The sequence below is a fragment of the Alligator mississippiensis genome, chromosome 2 (genome assembly GCF_030867095.1).
Source record: "Alligator mississippiensis isolate rAllMis1 chromosome 2, rAllMis1, whole genome shotgun sequence".
NCBI lineage: Eukaryota > Metazoa > Chordata > Crocodylia > Alligatoridae > Alligator > Alligator mississippiensis.
Genome location: NC_081825.1, coordinates 168487766 through 168507927, shown reverse-complemented (window position 1 = coordinate 168507927; position 20162 = coordinate 168487766). Strand labels below are relative to the sequence as shown.

General features: G+C 45.0%; 2 protein-coding genes across 3 annotated transcripts in view; one reads left to right on the top strand and one right to left on the bottom strand.

The window, feature by feature from the left end:
- The window catches only part of LOC102570887 (protein FAM47E), a 43442-nt gene extending 25223 nt beyond the window's left edge, over positions 1-18219 (top strand). The window contains exon 9 of the transcript XR_002092149.2: positions 17840-18219. The gene's annotated coding sequence lies outside the window, so the exon portion shown is untranslated. The remainder of the gene's footprint in view (positions 1-17839) is intronic.
- On the bottom strand, positions 8949-17881 carry JCHAIN (joining chain of multimeric IgA and IgM). Of its 2 annotated transcripts, XM_059722383.1 has the most exons (5): positions 17810-17881; positions 16784-16896; positions 12921-13053; positions 11394-11474; positions 8949-10694 (listed from the first exon to the last, which is right to left on the bottom strand). In XM_059722383.1, the coding sequence occupies exons 2-5, from the start codon at positions 16845-16847 to the stop codon at positions 10493-10495; spliced, it is 480 nt and encodes a 159-aa protein (XP_059578366.1). In that variant the 5' UTR covers positions 16848-16896; positions 17810-17881; the 3' UTR covers positions 8949-10492. The 2 variants fall into 2 exon arrangements, with proteins under 2 accessions (XP_059578366.1, XP_006270094.1); XM_006270032.4 differs by having other exon boundaries at positions 16784-17846.
- Positions 18220-20162: the final 1943 nt, after the last annotated feature.

Here is a 20162-nt window from a genome sequence, read left to right as displayed (position 1 = left end):
GGGAGTGACCAGACCATAGGCAGTCAGTCCAAGTGGAGCGTGCTTGGTCAGGGGGTTACCAGAGTGTAAGCCAAGGTCTGCCTGGTATAAATCCAAGCCCAGGTTATCAAGCCAAAGGTCAAGATGAAGCTGTGGTTAAGGCAACCAGTTGATCCAGGCTAAGCGGTCCAAGACAGGAACTGAAGTGAACAAGAGCAAGAACAATCAGAGTCTGGTAGGAAGGTCCTAACTAGAGGTTTGAAGCATGGAGTCACAAGTCTCCGCTGTCTGGTCTGAGCATAGATAACGAGTGCAGGCAGGGCCTCTTCCTGAGCTGTGATTCAGCCTGATTGTCAGAATACCTCCAGCGGGAGCTTGGGGTCAAATAGCCCCACCTGGGCCTTGGCTCATTACAGATGGCTTCTGAGTCTGGAAACCCTAACCCAGGGATGCAACAGGTATAGACGGGCCCAGGGAATTTATACTGACCTCTGGCAATGCCATAGCCCATGTGACTTGGCCACACTGCCATTTGGGGTCTGAAAGATGTGACAGGGTCTGCCTCCAGAGGACAGTCATGGCACCCTCTAGCAGCCACTCCAACCCAGCCTGGCCCCCTAGAGTCTCTCAGTTCACTGCCCTATGCTCACCTGCCATGTCTTGCTGTCTAATTGAGAAATATGGGAGGCTGCCCTCGGAGACCAGAGTAAGCCTTGGGTGCTTTACTCTGCCCTGCTCATCCCCTAGGCAGTTTTGTTTTGGCCCCTGTCCCTGCCCAAGCAAGATACTGCTCTTTCATCCTTTTTCTCAGCTCCAGGCCCCCTGTATCAGGGCCTCTGATTAATCATGCTCAGTTGAGCCGAGCACTTGAGCCATCGCACCTACCCCAGATCCCTGCCTAATGAGATTGCCCTGGTTGTCTATGGAGATGAGCAACTGGATTGGCTGCTGAAAGCACTGCTAACCAGTCTCAGTCTGTTCTGGTAATCCTCATGCCCTCTGTTCCTTTCAATTCTCCTGGCTCATGACTCAGCTTTGGCTTCTCCTGACTCGGACTTCATATTTCCCCTGAAACTAGGCACTGGCTCTCTGACCCCTGGCTTCTGATCTTGGCTCACTTCTCAGGTTACATCTCTCAGATTTTACCTCTTGTCTTCTGAAACTTGGTACATGTGTCCTCAGCCCCCCAACCTAGACCCCAGTCTGATGCTCTGATAATCTGAATTCCCACCTTGCTGACCCCCTAGCTTCTCCTAGTGGCCTACTGGCAGGCCTGGCTAACTATATTTAGGGTGAACACCTTTTACAAATTGAAAGGCAGGACACATACCTTCCCTGACTGGCCCCCCTCTCCCCTACCTCCACCGGCAGCATGGTCAGAGCAGAGCCGAGAGGGGTAGATGCAAGCTGCCAGTTGCAGGCTTGGGGCTCCCCACTCTGCAGCCCTTCCTCGGGAGCCCCGCACTGGCCACATGCCCCCTGGCCACCTGGCAGCAGTGGGTGGCACACTGTATGCCGCTGCTGCCCTGGCTGCTTACCAGGCAGGCAGGGGCACATTGCTATGGCAGCCCCTGTAGCCCACTGGGCCTCAGGCCCTTGCAGGGCTCTATCTTGGCTTCAGCCCCTAAACAATTTAGCTTTAGCCCACCAAAGTGGAGTGTCTCCCTGACACCCCACCTGTGGTTTCCCAACCACCCCAAACCTCCAGTCAGGACACAAACAACCCTAACACAAAACCACTTATGTCTAGGAGGTATTCAGCAACTCTGTCCTCCTGCAGGATCAAAGCCAGTCCAAGCCTCTATCCCTGGGGTCAGGTTCATATGGCCCTTTCTCCATGCCTCCCCCTGCCTTTCAATCACTTGGCTGCCAGGCTCAGGGGCTTCTCTTTTTCCCTCATTAACAGGCTTATTTCTCTAGCCCACCTCCTTATCACCAGGGATCTGGGTTTTCTGTTTCCCACAAAAAAACAGAGAAAACCACAGATTTTACCTTTTACTGGAGGCAAATGCAGGGGGCACATGGCCACCAGGCAGCCTGAAGAGCAGTTCCTGCAGGTAAGGGTGGGGGGATTGAGGCTCCCATAAGGAGGGAGTTGAGCAGGGCAGGGGCTGGGGCTGCTGCCCAGTCAGGTAGTTCCTGTGGCTTGGGGCCCAGGACCACAGTCCGTGGCTGGAAGGCCCCAGCAGGGAGCAGGATGGGGCTGTGGCGGGATGTGGCTCGTCTGGGAGACAGCAGGGTGAGGCCAGCTCTCCACTGCTGCACACGCTCCTGGGGGGCAGGGAAGACCCGCAACCCCCAGATCTGTGCACAGAGTGGGGGCAGGACAAGCTGCCCATTGCGGGCTCAGGCGGGTGTTGCTCCCTGCCACTGTGTGCACTCCTAGGGGCCAGCAGGGACCCGTGCCCCCCAGATCTGAGCACAGGGTGCAGGTGCAGGCTGCCCGTTTCAGGCTCAGGCTCCCTCCCTGCTGCCCTCCTCTGGGTCCTCTACAGCCTGGCATGTGCAACCTAGCGCTGCAAAGAACAGTGGAGCCACGCAGGAAAGCTGCTTGCCACTGCAAGCTCTGTGCTGCGCTGCCCTGGTGACGTATCCCCTGCAGGTGTGGTTGCAGCAGGGGCGGCGGCACACGATTGCATGCAGGGGACACGTCACCAGTCCAGCACAGAGTTTGCAGCAGCAAGCAGATTTCCTGCATGGCTCCGCTGTTCCCTGCAGCACTGGGTGCACATACCTGTGGAAGGGCAGCACGGTGGGAGCCCGAGTTCACAGTGGACAGTGTGCAGCCCCCACCCCACGCACAGATCTGGGGGGCACAGGACCCCCTGCCCCCTGGGAGTGCATGCTGCGGTGGGAACAGCAGACAGGCAGCAGGCAGCAGTGTGGGGAGCCAGGCTCTGCTTCACTGCAACAGCTACCACCTGCTGCCAGGAGCAAGGGGCTGCAGACCCAGGTCCCTAGCCCCATAGCCCTGGCAGCTGGGGAGCCCCTCCAGAAGGGCTGGGGGTGCAGAAACTGTGGGTTGAGGGTGAAGGGCAACCAGCAGGGCTGGGGGGATGGGGGGGGTGAGGGGCAGGAGCAGGGCCAGGGGGCTGTGGGGGGAGTGAAGAGTACCACCAGGGCTGGGGGGGTGAGAGGCACCAGCAAGGCCAGGGGGGCTGTGGGGGGGCCTTTCAGTTTAATCACAGATTTGGGGGGGGTTTATCAGAGAATTAGCAATTTTCATCAGGGAAAATGGGCCTCCTGCTTATCACCTATACCTGCTGCCTGTTTCTTCAGGCAACTTGCTTACCACTTCACAGCTAGCCTCCCTACAGCACTGCACTCACTTGCTTCTAATAGGGGGCTCCTGCTACAGAAGAACTGACTGAACCAATCTCCCTCATACTCTTCCCTCTGTCCCTGAGTGGCTGGGGAAGACAGCTGATCTGTGCCATATGAGGCAAGTCAGGAAGGGACTTCTAAGGCTAGGGACAGAAGTTTCACATAAACTGGTTTAAGTGATCAGAAACTGGTTTAAATCTGTAGCAGAATAGATGTTCAGTGCACATAAACCAGTTTCAAAATGGCTGAAACTGGTTTAAGATAAATCTGGTTGAACATAGTATCAGACTTAACTGATTTAGGTCAAACCAGTTAATTAAACTTCTGTCTCAGACCTCTTCCTGGTTCAAGTTAAAACAGAGACCCCCAACATCCCATCATTTTGCAGCCCTGGGCTGAGCTGGGCTGTCTGTTCCAGAGAGCAGGGATGGCCCTGGTCCTCTGCTCCCTAGTTGGAGCAGTGGTGGCTGGCTCACTGGCTGGGTCACCGACCCACCCAGGAAAACCCCTGCTGGAGTCTGGGGCCAGGGATGGGGGTTAAACTTCCCTTCCCCTGAGTACAGATCTGGGCACCTGCTTACTTCATGCTGGCTGCAACTATGGACTACAAATCCAAGAGGTACCTAGAAGCAGGAAGAGGAAGTGATGAGCAACCTTGCAGAGTCCTGCTGCTGTGAGTCTGGACTGCAAATCCCAGAGACTTTGGGGGTAGCAGGAAGAGAAAGCGAACACACAGCCCATGCTGGCTACGTGCCAGAAAGCCATGCTCTAGCAGCTTCTGGCCTGAGCCACTGCAGGCATGTGGCTGCATGTCCTGAATCAAAAGTGAGCATCTGTTCATTTGCTTATTGGTTCAATCTTTGCAACTTAGACTAAACTGCAAAGACCAAATCAATTCAGTCGCAGGCTTTTTGACTGTCTGTACTTAGCATAAGAGTCTATTAAAATATAAGATTGTGGAGGTGCAGTTCTCCTCCTAAGGTAAGGAAATCACAAGGACCAAAATGAGAGGTGGGCCTGGTGAACCATCAATGGGAGTCAAAGCCTGACAGGTTCCACACTGTCAAACTTGTGAGGTATGGGGCAGCTAATGGGAAAGTTGAGGTCATACTAGCTTGTCCATGTGTTAAAAGATGTACAGTGAATGCCAAGGTTTAGCACAAAGGATTGACCAGGGGTAGTTGGCCAAGTTAGAATAATTTGTGAAGAACCGCTCCAAAGAGCTACATGTGATACCAAGTTGTAGGATGTGAGATTAGATGGAAATGGAGCATGCCCACAAACCTATTACAGACCCCCTACATTTAGGCTTATGTTCTAATAAACAAATGGGGAAACTCATTCTGCTTTCTTAAAAACCTTGTTCTAGTGATATCGTCGGAAGTTCCTCCCCTCGTCTTGTAATACTTCTAGCAAAAACCTCTTGTTCCTCTCTGCTTTTTTTTCCCTCCATAGACTAGAATCTTCTGGTATTAATGGCTTCTTCAGACTGTGTCCCAATATGAATCTGGGGTCATGGGAGTCAACTTTGCTTCCATGATAATTATGTTCCACTGAAGAAGCAGTATTATGTTGCTTGTAAATGAGATGGAAGTACCCTGAAGTATGTCAGCTCATTTATTGTCCTGCATGATTGTCCTGTTTTTCAGAAGAACTGGGCCAGAAACCACAATAATTGAAACCAATTTGTGCCTTCTCCTAAACTGTTTAATAGAAATAGCACATGGGACGTGCTGCTCTTACACTACTTTAGAGGAGTTTATTGCTTATTTTTGCATAGCAACAATTATTCCTGAGTTTTCAAGATGTTGGAGCTGCTTTGTGCCATGAGATTCCACTAAGATCCACCAGAATCCCCCAACTAACACCCCTCACAATGCTTTGATATTCCATGAGCATTTTGAATATATTTGTGGGCTTTTACTTGATTTTCAGTTATTTTTAATGACTACAGATATCGTGTTATTATTTTCACCATAGTTGTCTGGCCAGTTCATTATGGACCCCATGAATACTTATTAGTTGAACACTTCAGAATCTTTAATGCATTCATCTTAGCAATACCCCTACAAGGAAGGGACGTGTTCTTATCCCTATTTGATAAACAGTGAACTGAGGCTAAGAGGCTGAAGAACAGATTTTTAAAGGTTAAGTGCCTAACTCCCAGTGATTTGGGAGTTCATAGAAGGGCAACTCCATGCCCAGGGCAGCCATGACACAGAATAGCTCTGGCTGCTGCCATGCCATTTGTGGTACCACTATAGCAGTGGCTGCTTTTGCATCTCCCCATAAATGTGGTATTTAGGGCTGCTGCCCTGATCAACCTTCCCCACATCTATTTGTGCTACTGGTAACAACTAACCTTAAAGAAACCTGGGACAATGAAACTTGTTCAGGGTGCCACAGGAAGTATGTGAGAGATCAGGAGGATGAATCCAGAACTCCCATGTCCTAAACCAACACCCTAATCCTTCCTATCTAGTTAGTACTCTATATACAAGCTCCAATTCTCTTCAAGTTTTACCTTAATGCATTTTACTATTGGGAATTTCACAGTTCCTGCACTATACCAGAGTCTTTCTAGTGAGCTTTTCTAACCCTAACTCTAACAAGGTATCGCATATTCCAGAGTTCATAGATTCATAGATTTCATAGACATTAGGGGCTGGAAGGAACCTCATGAGATCATCAGGTCCAGCCCCCCTGCCATAGACAGGAAGTCAGCTGGGATCAAGTGACCCCAGCAAGAAATAAATCCAGCTGTTTTTTGAAGGAATCCAGAGTAGGTGCTTGCACCACCTCTGGGGGGGCATCTGTTCCAGACCCTGGACACACACACTGTAAATAACTTTTTTCTTATGTCTAGTCTAAATCGGCCTTCCTGGAGTTTATGGCCATTAGACCTTGTTATCACTTGGGGAGCTCTGGTAAACAGGTGTTCTCCCAGGTCCTGATGCACCCCTTTTATGAAGTTGTATGCTGCCACCAAGTCCCCCTGAGCCTTCTCTTCTCCAAAATGAAGAGTCCCAAGTCCCTCAGCCTCTCATCATATGGCCTTCCCTCCAGGCCTTGGATCATATGAGTGGCTCTCCTCTGGACTCTTTCAAGCTTCTCCACATCCTTCCTGAAGTGGGGGGCCCAATACTGGATGCAGTACTTCAGCTGTGGTCTCACCAGGGCTGAGTAAAGTGTGAGGATGACTTCCCTGGATTTGCTTGAGATGCATCAGTGGATGCACACCAAAGTTTGGTTAGCTTTGCCCACCACCTCATCACAATGGTGATTCATATTCATCTTGTGGTCAATCAAGACCCCCAAGTCCCTTTTGGTCTTGGTGCTAGCAAGCATAGCACTGCTGAGCCTATAAGTATGCTGAGGGTTCTTCCTACCGAGGTGCAGCACCTTGCACTTCTCTGCATTGAAGGCCATCCAGTTTTGGTCAGCTCACCTTGAGAATGTATCCAAGTCGGCCTGTATTCCAAGCCTGTCCTGCAGCGTGACAGCCCTCCCCCATAATTTGGCATTGTCCGTGAACTTGGCCAGTTCACATCTGACTCCCGAATCTAGATCATTGATGAAAATGTTAAAGAGTACTGGCCCGAGTACCAAGCCCTGAGGGACTTCACTGGTAACCCTGTGCCATGTTGATTTGCTCCCTTCAACTAGTACTCTTTGGGTCCAACCCCATAGCCAGTTGCCTAGCCATTTGACCATAAGATGATCAAGGCCACAGTTCTCCATCTTAACCATGAGGACATCATTGGGAACTAGGTCAAAGGCCTTCTTGAAGTCCAGATATATGACGTCCACATCATCTCCCTTGTCCAGGGCATATGTTACGTGGTCGTAGAAGGAGATGAGGTTGGTCAGGCAAGACCTGCCAGTCACAAAGCCATGTTGGCTGGCATTCAGAACCTTGCCTTCTATTAGTCTGTCGTTGATGGATCCCTTGACAATTTCCTTCAGGATTTTTCCAGGGATGGATGTCAGACTGATTGGTCTATAGTTCTGCAAGTCATCCGTCCTCCCTTTCTTGTAGATAGAGACCACATTGGCTCTTTTCCAGTCATCCAGGACCTCGCCCAAGCACCACAATTTTTCAAATATCCTTGCCAAGGGGGATGCAATGATGTCTGCCAGCTCTTTCAAGACCCCTGGGTGCATTCCATTTGTGCCTGCAGACTTGTGAATGTCCAGTTTCCCAAGGTGTTCCCTCACATGATCCACATCGATTTTGGGCCCATCACCCAATCCCGAATTGCTTTGTGCCATTCCTGGCAGTGTGATCTTCTTGGGAGGGTGAAAAAACGGATGCAAAAAAGTCATTTAGATTGGCCTTTTCTTGGGCATCTGATGTCAGTTGCTCCTTTGGATCTCTCAGGGGCCCAATACTGTCCTTGTTCTTTTTTCTACTTCCCACAATTTTGAAGAAGGATTTTCTGTTGTCCTTTATCCCTGTAGCTAGCCTAAGTTTGGTTTCTGCCTTGGCTTTTCTTGATCGCTCTCTGCAGGTGCCAGTGAGTGCAGGATAATCCTCTTTGGTAATGCTTCCTGTTTTCCAGCTGGGATAGGCTACTCTTTTGAGCTTAATGAGGTCCAACAGTTCCTTATTCAGCCATAGAGGCTTCCTTGCTCACTGACTGCATTTCTTGCAAGAAGGGATGGCTTTGCCCTGTGCTTCAAGGATTATGTTTTTGAGCAATAACCATTCCTCATGTACTCCCTTTTCTGGGGGGGTATGACCTCTGATTGCCTGACCAATTCTCTCAGATTGCAGAAGTCGGCCTTCCCAAAGTTAAGGACCTCTGTTTTACTGAGGGGTTTGCCTGCTCTTTGGTGAACTAAGAAGGTGACCAAGTCATGGTTGCTGTCACCAAGCTTCCCTTCAATCCACAGATTGCTCACCAGGTCCTCCCCCATGACCAGGACCAGATCCAATAATGCCTCTCCCTTAGTCGATGCACAGACCTCCTAGGTTAGGCAGAGGTCATCGATGCACGTGAGAAAGCTATGTGACCTGTCAGATTTGGCCATGCATTCATCCCAAGAGATGTCAGGGAACCTGAAGTCCCCCCATGATGATCAAGCATCAGGAACATGTGGTTTCAACCAGTTCCCTATTGAATTCCCGATCTAGGTCTTCCTCTTGATGGGGGGAGTCTATAGTAGACTCCTACAAGTAAGTCACCCTCCCCATGTTCTCTCGTATCTTGACCCACATACGAATTGGGTCTATTGAAGTGTTAGCTCCCATCAGCACTGTTCTGGGCTTTTATAGGTCCCCTTCCCCACTATACAGCTCTAATATGCCAGACACTGGTTCTTCAATATACAGTATTCAGGTGGACCTCAGTGCCCATATATTTAATTGTAGTCACACCAAGTCATAGTGCCTCTAATTATACACTCACCACTCTCCACTTAAGTGATACTGAACTTGGTGTCCTCTGGCTGAGCAAATTCCATCACAGGAATACTTCAATGCAATTCCAGATGTCTAACGTGTATTCTGTAAGGACTTAACTTTAATTATAATGTGGACATAGTGAAAATTCTTTTTCTTCTTCTTCTCTTTGAAGTTCAGAAGAAAATCAGTAGGCGAGACTTCTACCTTTATTGCCATTTAAATTCACCACACAGATAAATGCAAGAGAAAAAATCTATTTAATATCTTATGTTTTGCTAACAAAGTTGAAGCTTCAGGTAAATAGCTCTTGCCTTATTTTTATTGCAACACAAATTAAACTGAAAGATAGCATAGGGACCTGCAACCAAATTTTAAAACAGTGAGGAATGTACCAGCCTGGCTTAATGTAATGCTGTACAGTTTATGCACTTGCATACATGATTGTCTAATGACAATACCAGGTATAACACATTCACTGTAATGTACAATACAATATCAGCCTCTTTGGGGAAGTTCCATGTAGAAACAAGAGAAAAGAAAGGGATGTGGAAGATTGGAATAAACCCCTAATGAGCACCCAGCTTTTGCCATCAGATCCATTCAGCCCCAGAAATCTGTCCATGGAGGTATCAGGACACAGATATTTGTTCAAACTGAAAAATAATTTGTTCTCTACAGGGACAAGTCAATTGAGAAAAACATTAATATTGATCAAGTACTGATAATTTCACAATAGTGAAATACCGTTGGTTGGTAGCTTGATCTCTAAAATAAGTCAAAATTAATTAATCTTTCCTATAATATTGGGTGTTTTGGCATTATCTGAAAATACTTAAGAGCTGCAGCATACTCAATCTTCTTTAAACAGGTCAGGATATATTAAAGATGTGATTTTTTCAAAGCTGCATAAAGGACTGGGACACTCATTAAAACTTAATTAAAATTAGATATTCAAATCTGCCTGTCTTTGCAAGCTCCACTCTACTGCTTTCCCTCCTAACTTATAGTGGGATATCATTTGGTTTATGATAGTACCAAATCTGCTAACTTTGAAAATTAAACTGTAATATAATATACTGTTGGTTAAAGTTTGCAAAGGATTATTTTAGATTATGTAAAATCATTTGGGGTTTTCCAAAGGAATACAAAAAAGAGGCTACTTCAAATTATGCACTGGTCTAGAGTTTATGTGTAGTAGCATTAACTCTGAGCTAAAGGTCTTCTCTAAGTTAATATAACTAAGATACTGGAAAAATTGCTTTGGAAAAGAGAGGGGAGAAATCTGAATATGAACACTTGCCTGCTGCCTTGGATACACTGTTCCTATGCACTGAGAAGGCCAAGTCCTGCATCCCCTATTGTAGCAAAAGTCCCATTGACTTCTTTGACAGTTTTGCTTAACAAGGGATCAAATGATGTTATAGCCAGATCCTCGACTGGCATAAATTGGTATAGATCCACTGCATGGGAGTGGAATCTTGCTGATTTATACCAGCTGAGCATCTGGCCCACAGTGTGGGAGTTTGCTCCCAAAGTATAATTGGTTTAATTATTCATTTTGAAACAAGTGGCCAGGGAAGTAACACAAGAATCTTTTATCACCAACAAGTACCATGGAAAGACAGCAACCTTTTTCATGAAGATCATTAACTGTCAGGAACAGGCGCTGCATTACCCTGATATTTCTGACGCAGTTTCTCTGGCTAATAGGGCACTAATGTAAAAGTATTTTTGTGGGGAAGGGCATAGTTTCAACAGGCAGCATGACAGCACTGGAGTGATCTAATCGGCATAGCAGGATGCTGGTGTGAGGGCAGCTTCAATGTTCTTGGTCTGACCACCATAGGCAAATGGGAAGGTTGTGGTATAGCACTTGTTCCTGTCATAGGTATAGCACGTATCTGATTTGCTGCAGTCGGTGCTTTGCTGAGCAGTAACTATCTGGCCACCCAGCTCGATTTCCGTGGGATCACATTTCTTGCAGCTGAAAGACAGATTGAGTGGGTATATGTTAGTCATGGAAAGAGGCTGCAGCACTGAGGAGCCTTGAGTCCTCACTGCTACCTTGACAAATATGTTCAGGCAGCTTCTGCTGCCTTCTAGAGCTTAGGACCAGCCACCATATTATCTAGGGCTGCACATGGCAGTAGGGGGAAACCCTCACAAGTCACTGGACAACCAATATGTGCCATGTTGGTTTTGAGCTTTCAGAATGAGCCAGGGTCATGGTAGGACTTTATCTGCAATATGAGGGTCTATATGCTTTCATGTAAAATGAAACTGTGATTTTCCTATAAGCACTTGCCTTCTGAGGCTTAAGTAAAACTTCAAGTGCTGTGAAACCTGAGAGAAAGTCATGATAGTATGCAACTCTGAAATCAATACATTTACAATGCAGTCTTCACAAAAAATAACAGTTTATAAAGGGATTTTCAATGTTGTCTGTCTTTAACCATACCCTGAATTAAGAAATGTAGGATTTTGTTATCTCAGGAGGAAAGACCCTGTCCTGACCAGGATGCAGGACTGGGGGTTAGGAAAACTGAGGTCTGTTCTCAAGCCCTGTTGCAGAATTCCTGTATAACCTTGGCCCAGCCACTGACCCTCTGCCATAACTTCCCTGTCTGTCCATGGTATGGAGAGGTAATGTTACAACATGAATGCAGTAAAGAAAATTCCTCACAGTTCAGACAGTCGGTAGACAAAAGTGGTTCTCAGTGGAGAGGTAGGGTCAGAGATGTTCATTCTGCTCTTCAGTGGGACTCTAGAAGGTGAGGGAAAAGATAATCATAAAAGCTCCTGAGAATTATTCAGGTGAAATCTGCAAACTGCACAATGAATTATTATCCTGATATGGCTGAAGCCAAGTTCTTATCTTGTTTTATGCACAGATCTTTTCATCTCTTTCCACTGCTGCTCCCAACAAAACTTCAAATACTTGCTTGCTATGTGTTAGACCTGAGCTTAGCTTCCATGTGCCCGCAAGGTAGATTTTTTCTACGCCACTGCTAGGGACCACCATGGAAAGACTAGAGGATATCAAAGCACGGCAAACTGTTGAAATACTAGTAATTTAACAACTGCCATAAGTCTTGCCAATGACAGGAGTTATATCCGGGCATGTCCAAGTAGATAGAGGCCTAGACTCACCAACGCTCATGATTCACAGCCTTTTTCAACAATAAAGTTTCATTAGTGCTCTTAAACTCCTCTGACCTCAAGCTTGCCTTCTCAGCCAACTTGCCTCCCCTCCTCCCCACCACCTCAGTGGGAGGTTTATGTGAAAGCAAATTCAGACACTGTGGGTGGGTCTACACATGCATTTACACCAGCTTAAATTCACTGTGCAGTAAATTACTGTACAATAAGCAGGAATAGGCCAGCATCTACACGTACAGGCATTAAAGTGCACTGATGCTGTGCATGGTCAGACTTGGGACTAAAGTTAGCCCCAAGTCAGTCCACACACACAGTGTTACTGCACAGTAAGGTGTCTACACATGTGTTACTGTGCAATAACTAATCAGGCGTAAATTTGATAGCTGCATGATGCAGGTATCAAATTTACACTCAAGTCGGCGTAAGTCACCATATTTACTGTGCAGTACAGGCAGGCACACGTAGATGCGTGCCCATACTGCACAGTAATTTTGATTACTGCACAGTAAATTCGCACATGTAGATGTGCCCAGTGTGTGCTGGCAACTACCTAACTGTAGCCAGGGGTTTGGCCTTCCCTGAAACATGAGGCATTAATCCTTTCCCAGGGATAAGACAGTAGCTGGTCTGTTGGACCTGGGGTCTATTCTGGATTGTCAGATCCTATGCTCTGAGCTAGACAGTGTCCCTAATATGAGCACTGGAAATGCTGTTCTTATCTCCTTCACAGCATGTTTTAAAGAGCTACTCTAACCCTTTAAATATTCTTGAACCACGGTTTGTAAGGAGGGGGATATACATTATGCAAATGTAATTCAGCTGGTAAAATAGATCCATTTGGTGTGACATGGGTCACTTGCCTCTATGTGCCATAAGCCATGAGAGAATTAGATAAGTGCTAATAGAATCTGAATTATTGCATGAAGAGCAGGCCACAAGGAAAACTTCTTGGGTCTCCCATAACTAATATGCTGAGCAGTTACAAAAACAAGGAGCTGGCTGTGACATGCCGCCTCAGCTTTTACAAAATAAAGTTTTGTCTGCCACTTACATGACACGGATGTTTCTCTCCAAGATTTCTTCCTGAGGATTGTCTTTGGAAGGGACAAACTTAGAGGTCACCCGGACACATTGACATTTGTTATCGACCAGGACATGCTCTTCCCACTCCTCATCCTCGTAACCTGCCAAAACACAGAATGAGTTAGAAAGAGAGAGAAAAGTCTTGTCATTTGCTTGACTTGATATCTATTCCCAGGTATCCTGTCAACAGAGCACAAGGATGAAATGTACTTCAGGTTCTCTTCATGATCTGATTGTTGTCAAGGCTGGTGCATAGTTCTCCTAAGAAAACTGAGCCTCTTTCTCTCTTCCCAGTCTCAAACGTGGTGTGGCCTGCACCTACTACTTGGTCAGACAGGAAGAAGGAGGCAGTAGGGGATGAATCCACTAATGAGAGGTCCGTGGAAAAAGTTGGAGAAACATGAAACAAAGCAGGAGAAAGGACGTCCTTGTGTTATGCCTCAATTACAGCCAAGCCAGATGTTCTGCTCCACAGGAAACAGTGTTTTACACCACACTGTGATACAAATGAAACACAGAGGCACAGCGAGGTCTGAATAATGCTGCTATCACAAGGCTGTTTATTAGCCACCATCTGACACTGGAAATGAACTGGTTCCCATCTGCCTTCTGCCTGCCATTATAGTGATAGTGCCCTCTAAAAATAGGCATGATTGGCAATATAGTCAGAACCAGTCTGGGCCTCCTGTTTCACAACTGCTCCTGTAAAACAGACGGAGAGGGCTCATTTAGTGTCCATTGCCCAGTGGCAGTTCTGAACCCTTTGGGCAGCATTTTGGCATTTGTACAGCTCCTGAATAGAGCTGGGGGATTTCCCAGTACAACATCTGATACAAAATTTCAGGAAAATAGATATCGGGATCAAACATAAGCAGAATTCTTTTTTTTTCTTCAATCAAAAAAAATGTTTTTTGGATCAACCCCACAAAATGTTTTATCATAGAATCACAGAAAAGTAGGGTTGGAAGGGACCTCAGGAGGTCATCTAGTCCCAACCCCCTGCTCAAGGCAGGATCATCCCTATCCAAACCATCCCATACAAGTCCTTCTCCAACCCAGGGGTCAGCAACCTATGGCCCAACAAGCCATATCTGTCCTGCAGAGCCATTTGATCAGTCCTGCAGATGTGGGGCTTTGTGGCATTCAGCAGTGGAAGGCTTCAGTGGTAGTCATTTTCCTCTGCCATGATGAAGAAAAGTGGCAGCAGTAGCTAGGTCCTACCAAGCACCCCCCTCTTGTTTCTAGTCTTAACTGGGTCACCCTGGCCCACAACCTCAAAAGCTTGCTGACCACTGGTATAACTTATTTTTTAAACTATACACTCAACCCTGTTGCACAGCTACAAGGCATATTACTCAAAGACACCAAAAACACTCAAATCTACCACAATTAAAGTAGGGAGAGAAGGGCTGCCAGTGTCCTACTGTTGCACGGGTTGTTAAAACAAATTCAAGAGTAGGTTTTATTTACCAAAATGAAATTTTCTGTTTACCGCTCAGGTTATTTAACCCTTTTAGCCTCTCTTTCTTATAGGTGAATTGCTAAAGAAAGCAGACTGTTTGAAAAAAAAATGTTTCATTTTGAAAATGTTGGAACAAAACATTAATTCAAATAGAGTCAAAACAAAGTTTTGATATTTAAGCAGTTTCAGTAAAATGCAATGTTTCAAAACACAGTTGAAGTTTCATTTAGAAGTAGAGTAGAGAGCTCACATTAAGTTCAACTAAGCATGGGAGCTCTGACACTTGGCCAAATTTCCACAATCCTGAGGCATTGTCCAAGACTAAGCAATTCACTGAAAGGAAGTTGCGATTTCTGGTCTGGTCTGTAGTGTTTAGTAAAAAATGGAGGAATAGGAAATCAGGGTAAAAGTCACCCAAGTGCAGAGGGCTAATACAAGGTTTACATGTCTATTAAGTCCTACTTTGACTTAACTCACACACTCAACATCTTCTAAATTACCAAAGTACTGGTTTTCAACGGATCCCCAGTTCTGTACACACATTTTGTAGCAGTCTTAACATGGACTGACGCCATCTGCCAGCCTATAGGGACATACATACCAAAGACCCGAGTCTTGCAAGTCACAGATTTTAGCTGCCGTTCTCTCTGGTAAGCTCAAAATGTGAGACAACCCCAAAACTTTGTAAGACAAATCAACAAAGGGGCACTGAAGTTAATAAACCAGCTGTGTGTGTTGCTGTTTTAAAAACTGGCAGCATCGTTTCTAATAAATAATGTTTGCTTCAAAGAGCTTTAGACCAGGAAGGAAATGAGCATGGCTCATAGCTCCCTGAGGGGTGTTTTTAGCTCTGGAGTGTGTTACACCTTTTTAATGCCCCTGCTCTTAAATGTTTTCTCCCTTTTGGGCTCCTCCACACAGGTGCCTAGGGCAATTACCTTGTTTGCCCCCTTCGGTTACGCTACTGATTGTATGTACTATAGCATCATATCTGAAAACTTTTCTTTGCAAATGTGTAAGAAAGCATATAACAGCAATACAATTGCATTTAACAAATAGGAGCTCTATAATTCCTAGAAATGTAAATCTTCTTACAAATTGCATAATTGAAAATAAATCATCATACAAGACACCTGAGCTTTATAAATAACACCTCCATATACTGACAAGGTACTGAAGGCTTCTTTGGGAAAGGAAAACAGTTCCTATGAACTCTGCTAATGTTCTCCCAATTAGCTGCAGGTTGGACAAATATTCCATAGTTGGATCAATAGACAATAACACTTCTTTCCTGATGGATTCCCATAAAAAGCTGCTTTTGATTAAACATTTCTTTTGAATAGTGGGTTATCTTTTAAGTTGCCACATTATATGGGAACAGAACTCTATAAAATCAATGAATAATCAACTGCAGCATATTAAAGTGCAAATAAAGTGCAAACTGGTGCTCCCACTCCGCTGAATTTTAAGCTATTTTTGTTATTAAAGCAAGAAAAGATTTAATTTGATCCAAATGCATTAATTGTGAAGTAAAGGGGCCAAATCACGTTCCCAAAGATGCTCTTCACTCCCACTGACTTCCCTGTGAATTGTGCATACACTATTACACCTCATGGAAAGCAATACTGTTAACCAACCACCCCATCACGCAAACCGTAATGCTTACTGAAATTAGAGAAAACATAGGACATAGTGGGTAATGAGGGGAGTACTGTTCTCAGTCAGGTAAAACATAAGTCAGAATTTTGCCCAGTGAATCTTAACCACTTTAGTGTAACTGAAGCTACACCACTGTGTTATTAAATTGCATCAAAATAGTCAACAATTACTCTCTTTCAATTATTTTCATCTATGTGGACAAGATTCAGATCTCAGTTAACCAGTGTGAATCAGGAGTAGCTCCATGTAGGTTTGTATGGTGTAAAACTAGAATGAGATCAGAATCAGGCCCTTTTGTAGCAGTCAGTTACATGCATAAAGAAACATTAAGATGCCTTTAATTCTAGCGAAGAATAGTCCTGTTTGTCAGCTTCAGATCTGGGAGGAAGAGCAACCAATGGATTCTCTGTTTAATGCTCCAGAATCTCTACAATAAGAGATTATTGAGTTGCTAGTGATCACTCTTAGAGTTGCAATGGGAATCTAAAAATTCCCACTATCGTGGTGAAGACAAAGACTTAGACTCCCACCAAAAGTCCACTAAAGTCTGACTTTCCTGTGCTTTGGCTCCTGCTCTAGCAGACTGAGCCTTGATTTTGTCTATTTGTTAAGACCATTAACAGTATATGGCTGTTCAGCAGAGTTGCTCAAATGTAAGATTTATATTTGAAACATGATTCTCAATTGCCTTCATATCATTTCTCACCTACCTGCTGCAAGAATGGCCCCCAAGAAAAGTGCCAGGGCTCCCCACAGTAACAAAGAGATCTTCATCCTGCTTTCTCTTCTTTTGAAGAACGTGGGTTAGAGGGGTGTCATCTGCCTATAAGAGTATGTGCAAATGACAGAGCTATTTGTTTCCTAAAATAAATAGTCCAGCCTGCTCACACTAACACTGGTGTAAGATGTGGTTGGAGGTTTTGAAACCAGACACTACAGTTGGTCAAATGCTCAAAAAACAGTTTTGCTCTTTCAAATCCGTACAGATGGGTTGAACAATTGCTACAGGCTTTAGTTGGCTGGTTCGTGAGGAAGTAACAACATCATAAAGCTGACAGGAAGCTATGCACCTTATTCATTCCTGGACTGAGGATGCCTTTATAGTAACACGCTGGGCTAGGACATTGAGCTTTATACCATGAGACATGGTTAAGACACTTAGCTGAGATGATTTAAGCAGAAGACAGGATAGATTTGTATCTTATAGACTACCTAAACCAGAGATAAGCTTCTGTAAGATCAGATGCCTGACTTCAAATGAACATTGCTAACTACCTCTCTGTTCATGAGATGACTTTAGTCATGGATGATCCTGCCTTCAGCGTAGGTTGGACTAGATGACTTCCCTCCAGCCATACTGTTCTGTGTTTCTATGAGACAGGATCATTCCCCAGTAAGCAAGGGGACATGGGTCCTGCTTCTAGTCCTGATAAATCAGACTATAAAACCACTTATTTAGGCTACTATTACAGTGTAACACAAAAGCCTTAGAATTACAGCCTCCCTGTGTTAGGTGCTGTACAAGCACATAAAGAGCCAGTCCCATTTCAAAGAGTGGGAAGTGTAAGAGGGCACAAAGAAGTGACGTGGCAGCAGGCCAGGAGCAGAGCTGAGAACAGCACTGCAGCTTCCTCCTGAACATCTCTCCAGAGCCCTGCCCACTGGTATTTCCCCTCATATATGATTTGACTCATTCCCTGAAGTGCCTCAGCATTACTAGCAGTACGTTCCTTCACCTTCTAACATCTTTATTTTTGGATTCACAGGAACACAGGACTGGAAGGCATCCCAACGGTTACTGAGCCCAGCTTCTGCCTTGACAGAAACCCAGGAGTTGCAGGTTTCCTAATAAGATTGACTCAGTCAGGGCTGAAGAACCTGGCTACAGATGAAAGAAAATACAAAATACAATGAAAACACTCTCCAAAATATTTGTCAGATAGGTTTTCCATACCTAACTATAACCTATGGCTAATTTGCAACAGAGGCTGGTGTTGTGTAGTATAAAGCTTTTATTGGCACTTGTTTGGGATGTTAATTCACTCTCTGATAAAGGCTTTAAAATACCCTGGATCTCTAGAAAATACACACATGCATGCATGCACACAAAACCCCATTTTTATGATTAAAAAGTTCTTATACAGCACCTTTGCATTGAGGTTTTCATCCATAGATCTCAAAGGCCTTTACAAAAGGACTATACAATTGCTGCCCATTTGACATATGATAAAAGGGAGGCACAACCAAGTAAGTTAGAGGGAGAAAGCCAGGAGTAGATCCCAATAAAATCCCACCCTACTCACCAGCCTATGCTACCAGGCTGAGCCACGTTTAAGATATTGTCAGTGAAGTATGCACTGGGCACTTGGTGTTCTAGATAAGCTAACTCACATGCTCTCATCTTACTGCAGATCTTGCTAACTGTGGTCCTGGCTCTGCACCAGTTAAAGACTGTGTGTTTTGTCCTGCACTTCAAGAAGAGCAGGGGTGAGCACAGATTTGTTTTGAGATAGTGGAAAAGAGCATCAGGCTTGGATATAGCAAGTACCTCCATGAGAAGCTTCCCTATTGAGGTAGGGGGTGGATGAGTGTCAGCCACACCTACATCCACTTTCCCTTTTGCCCTTTTTTTGACTAAACACTGCTGTCTGTCACACCCGTGCAAACATCAGTGTAATCAGTGGAGCTGCATCTTTGTCAGAACAGAACTTGTCCCTCTGTCTCTCCCTCTATATACCATGTTATGTGGAAAGGTTTCCTATCTAAATTTTAGATGGTGCTTTCTTCTGTAACAGCTGTTAGATGCCTAGTGAGCCCCACTTCTCATAGTGTTAAAAATAAGTACAGGCTAACCAATAGGGAGTTTTGGTTCTCAGATCTTTGTTTCTTTCAGTCACTTTTTTTGTAATCAAGGAGAAGTTAAAAAAAACCCTGCTACAGGGAAATGCAAGCATCAGAAAGAAAAATATGCAAAAGATGCCAGCTCAGTTTATGCAGTGGACATTAAGCAAAATCAAATCTCAACAACCATTAATATTTAAGAACTATTTAGTCCCCAAAAGAACAACTCTACGCTGTTTTACATCCTGCTCATGCCCAGCACTTCTGGAATCAAGCAATTTACATTTAGGAGTTAAGCGTGTGTTTAGATACCCTAGTTTCATATATTTTGGTTTTAGGTTTTTTTTTTTAATGCTCTATTCATGGCCTTAGATTGATTTTGAAGAGCTCTAAAGACTTTTACACTTCAAAGTAAGCAGTACCAGGTATTTGCAAACTCTCCTTCTCTCAGGTCAGGCCCCTAGATGGGAATATATTCCTGCCTCCCCTTGCCAGGGACTTGACTTTTTAAAGTATTTACTGGTATCTTCAGAGTTTTGTTCCTGAAGTCATGTGGATAACAGAAGTTTTTCACGTTTTTCAGTTTTCATGTTTTTCAAAAAAGGTATGTTTTTTAAAAAGCTACTGTCCTTCATGATTCCAATAAATTTGAATGTGTGGCCACTAAAATCCCAGAAATCAAAAAAACATTAAACAAAAACAAACAAACAAACAAACAAAAAACACAACCCAACCAAAAGATTTGCTTCACCCGCTCCGTTCTCAAAACAAAACAAAAAAAAAATAATGCCTGATGCCTGAATGCCCAGGGCTGGCAATACTGCAAAGCTGGCAACCCAGAGCCTGACCCTGCTCCCATTAAGTCAGAGTCAAATCCTGAAATGTTTTGCCATTGATTTCAGTGGCAGCAGGCTAAGGCCCATGATTTCCCTTAAAAAGCCATAGAGTAATAGTAAGCTTTGGTTCTTTACAAGCAAGCCACGCAGGCTGTTGGAGCAATTCAAGTCCACGCCCTTTGCACAGTCATGTCGGATATACTGTGATGATGTTCAGGCATGGTGAGAGCAGTAGGAAGCCCTTCTACCCCCTACTCTATGTGCAAGTGCACCAGGTAAGGTAACCACCCGACCCTTATTGGGCAGCCATTCCCGAAATGGGAACATCAAGTCCCAGTCCTGGGCTGAATGACTCCAGGGCAGCATTTGTCCCATATCCCCAGTATCATGTGCAGGGATCCAGGTTTTCCAT

What these genes read in the sequence shown, in the direction of transcription:
- JCHAIN (XM_059722383.1), bottom strand. Translation starts at nt 16,847, where the DNA reads ATGAAGATCTCTTTGTTACTGTGGGGAGCCCTGGCACTTTTCTTGGGG. An exon ending in GAGAGAAACATCCGTGTCAT is followed by an intron (nt 11,475 to 12,920) that starts GTAAGTGGCAGA and finishes CTCACCTTCTAG; the next exon opens with AGTCCCACTGAAGAGCAGAA. An exon ending in GTCTACCGACTGTCTGAACT is followed by an intron (nt 10,695 to 11,393) that starts GTGAGGAATTTT and finishes TCTGTCTTTCAG; the next exon opens with CTGCAAGAAATGTGATCCCA.